Source organism: Harpegnathos saltator, unplaced genomic scaffold (genome assembly GCF_003227715.2).
Source record: "Harpegnathos saltator strain DR-91 unplaced genomic scaffold, Hsal_v8.6 scaffold188, whole genome shotgun sequence".
In the NCBI taxonomy this organism is placed as follows: Eukaryota; Metazoa; Arthropoda; class Insecta; order Hymenoptera; family Formicidae; genus Harpegnathos; species Harpegnathos saltator.
The window spans coordinates 190,059-191,764 of NW_020229970.1; the positions used below are offsets into that span (position 1 = coordinate 190,059).

The window sequence follows — 1,706 nt, forward strand, 5'->3', positions numbered from 1 at the left end:
AATTAGTTTGCGTTATAAAAAAAATGCTTCAGACAAAAGTTTCATTTTTTTTTACGTAGAATCGATTGCCGATGTGAAAAATAGGGGTTCCCATTTAAGAAAAAAAAGTTGACCTTGAATGACCTTGAACCCTTCACCCAAAGTCAAAATTGTTGATGGCATCGAATGTCCCCCTTAGAACTGAACAACATTTGTCTGACATTTTTTTCTAGAAAATATCCTCGAATTTTATTCAGCCGGCCGGATTAAAATGGGACACCCTGTACAAACCTACATATACATATCGAAATCCGAATTCTTTACAAAATCCTAATCATACATATCGTGATAGACGCAAATTCAACCTACCACAGGCCCAAACAATTTTTCCGCTAACAATCGCTACCGCGAGAATAATAATTATAACGGACAAAGTAATCAACGTAATGTAAATAATTATCAATATATTCCATAATATATTCCGAATAATAATAATAGAAACACCTTTAAACTATTGGATTGGCAAGAAAGTAATTTCGGTTTTTTAGTGTGAAATAAAACTCAATTTCTTCTATACAAAAAATGAACTTTAATCGATCAAATATTTTCCATCCTGTTCGATGACCTTTTTCCATCTTTCTGGTAGCTTCATGATTCCGTGCTCATAGAACTGCTGGTTCTTATCAACAAAAAACTCAACCAAGTGCGATTTGGGATCATCATGTTGAAATTTTTACCGTTTAAAAAATTTTGTAAACTTCGAAATAAATGATAATCCGATGGTGCAAGGTCAGGGCTATATGGAGGATGCGACATCACTTCCCAACCAAGCTCCAATAATTTCGTACGTGTTGCTAAAGATGTATGAGGCCTCGCATTGTCGTGGTGGAACACGATTACTTTACGATTTGCCAATTCTGGTCTTTTCTCTTTGATTGCTTCCTCCAATTTCATAAGTTGTTGGCAGTAAACATCTGAGTTGATCGTTTGATTGCTTGGAAGTATCTCAAAATACACAACACCTTTGTAATCCCACCAAATTGACAGCATGATCCTTTTTTGATGCAATTCAGCTTTCGATACGGTTTGTGCCGGTTCATCATGCTTGGACCATGATCTTTTTCGATTAATGTTGTTGTAGACGATCCATTTTCCACCACCAATGATAATTCGCTTTAAAAAAGGATCGATTGCATTACGTTTGAAATGCGTATCGCAAATATTGATCCGTTGTGTTAAGTGAATTTCTTTCAATTCGTGCGGAACCCAAATATCCAGCTGCTTAACGAGTCCAAGACGTCTTATGTGATTTTCAATTCTGTGTGACACATTTAACCTTTTTACAATCTCTCGCACAGTTATATGACGATTTGATTCAATTATGGCTTTCATTTTGTCTTCATCAACTTCAGAAGGTCGGCCAGAACGTTGGTCATCTTTAAGTGAAAAATCTCCAGAACGAAATTTTTTAAACCAATTCTGACACGTACGTTCTGTTATGCAACCAACACCATAAACTTCACATATCTCTCTTTGTGAGCCTCAGCCGCTTTCTTGCCTTTACGAAAATAAAAAAGTAAAATATATAAAAAATGATCATTTTTGCACTCCATGTTAAAGTTGACCGTAAACCAACAGTTGTAAACAAAATTACACGGAATTTATTCCTATAGTAACCTAAGAGTGTCAACTACCAAATCTGAAAAGAAAAAAATTATAACATTGAC

The 1,706-nt window shown here is 35.1% G+C and overlaps 1 protein-coding gene across 1 annotated transcript; it reads right to left on the reverse strand.

The window, feature by feature from the left end:
* Positions 1 to 627: 627 nt before the first annotated feature.
* Positions 628 to 1,371, reverse strand: LOC112588300 (histone-lysine N-methyltransferase SETMAR-like). Its single transcript, XM_025297787.1, has one exon. The coding sequence runs from the start codon at positions 1,369 to 1,371 to the stop codon at positions 628 to 630; it is 744 nt and encodes a 247-aa protein (XP_025153572.1).
* Between the last annotated feature and the right edge of the window lie 335 nt (positions 1,372 to 1,706).

Bases quoted from the DNA above. Each gene is read 5' to 3' on its own strand.
- LOC112588300 (XM_025297787.1), bottom strand. From the start codon at position 1,371: ATGAAAGCCATAATTGAATCAAATCGTCATATAACTGTGCGAGAGATT.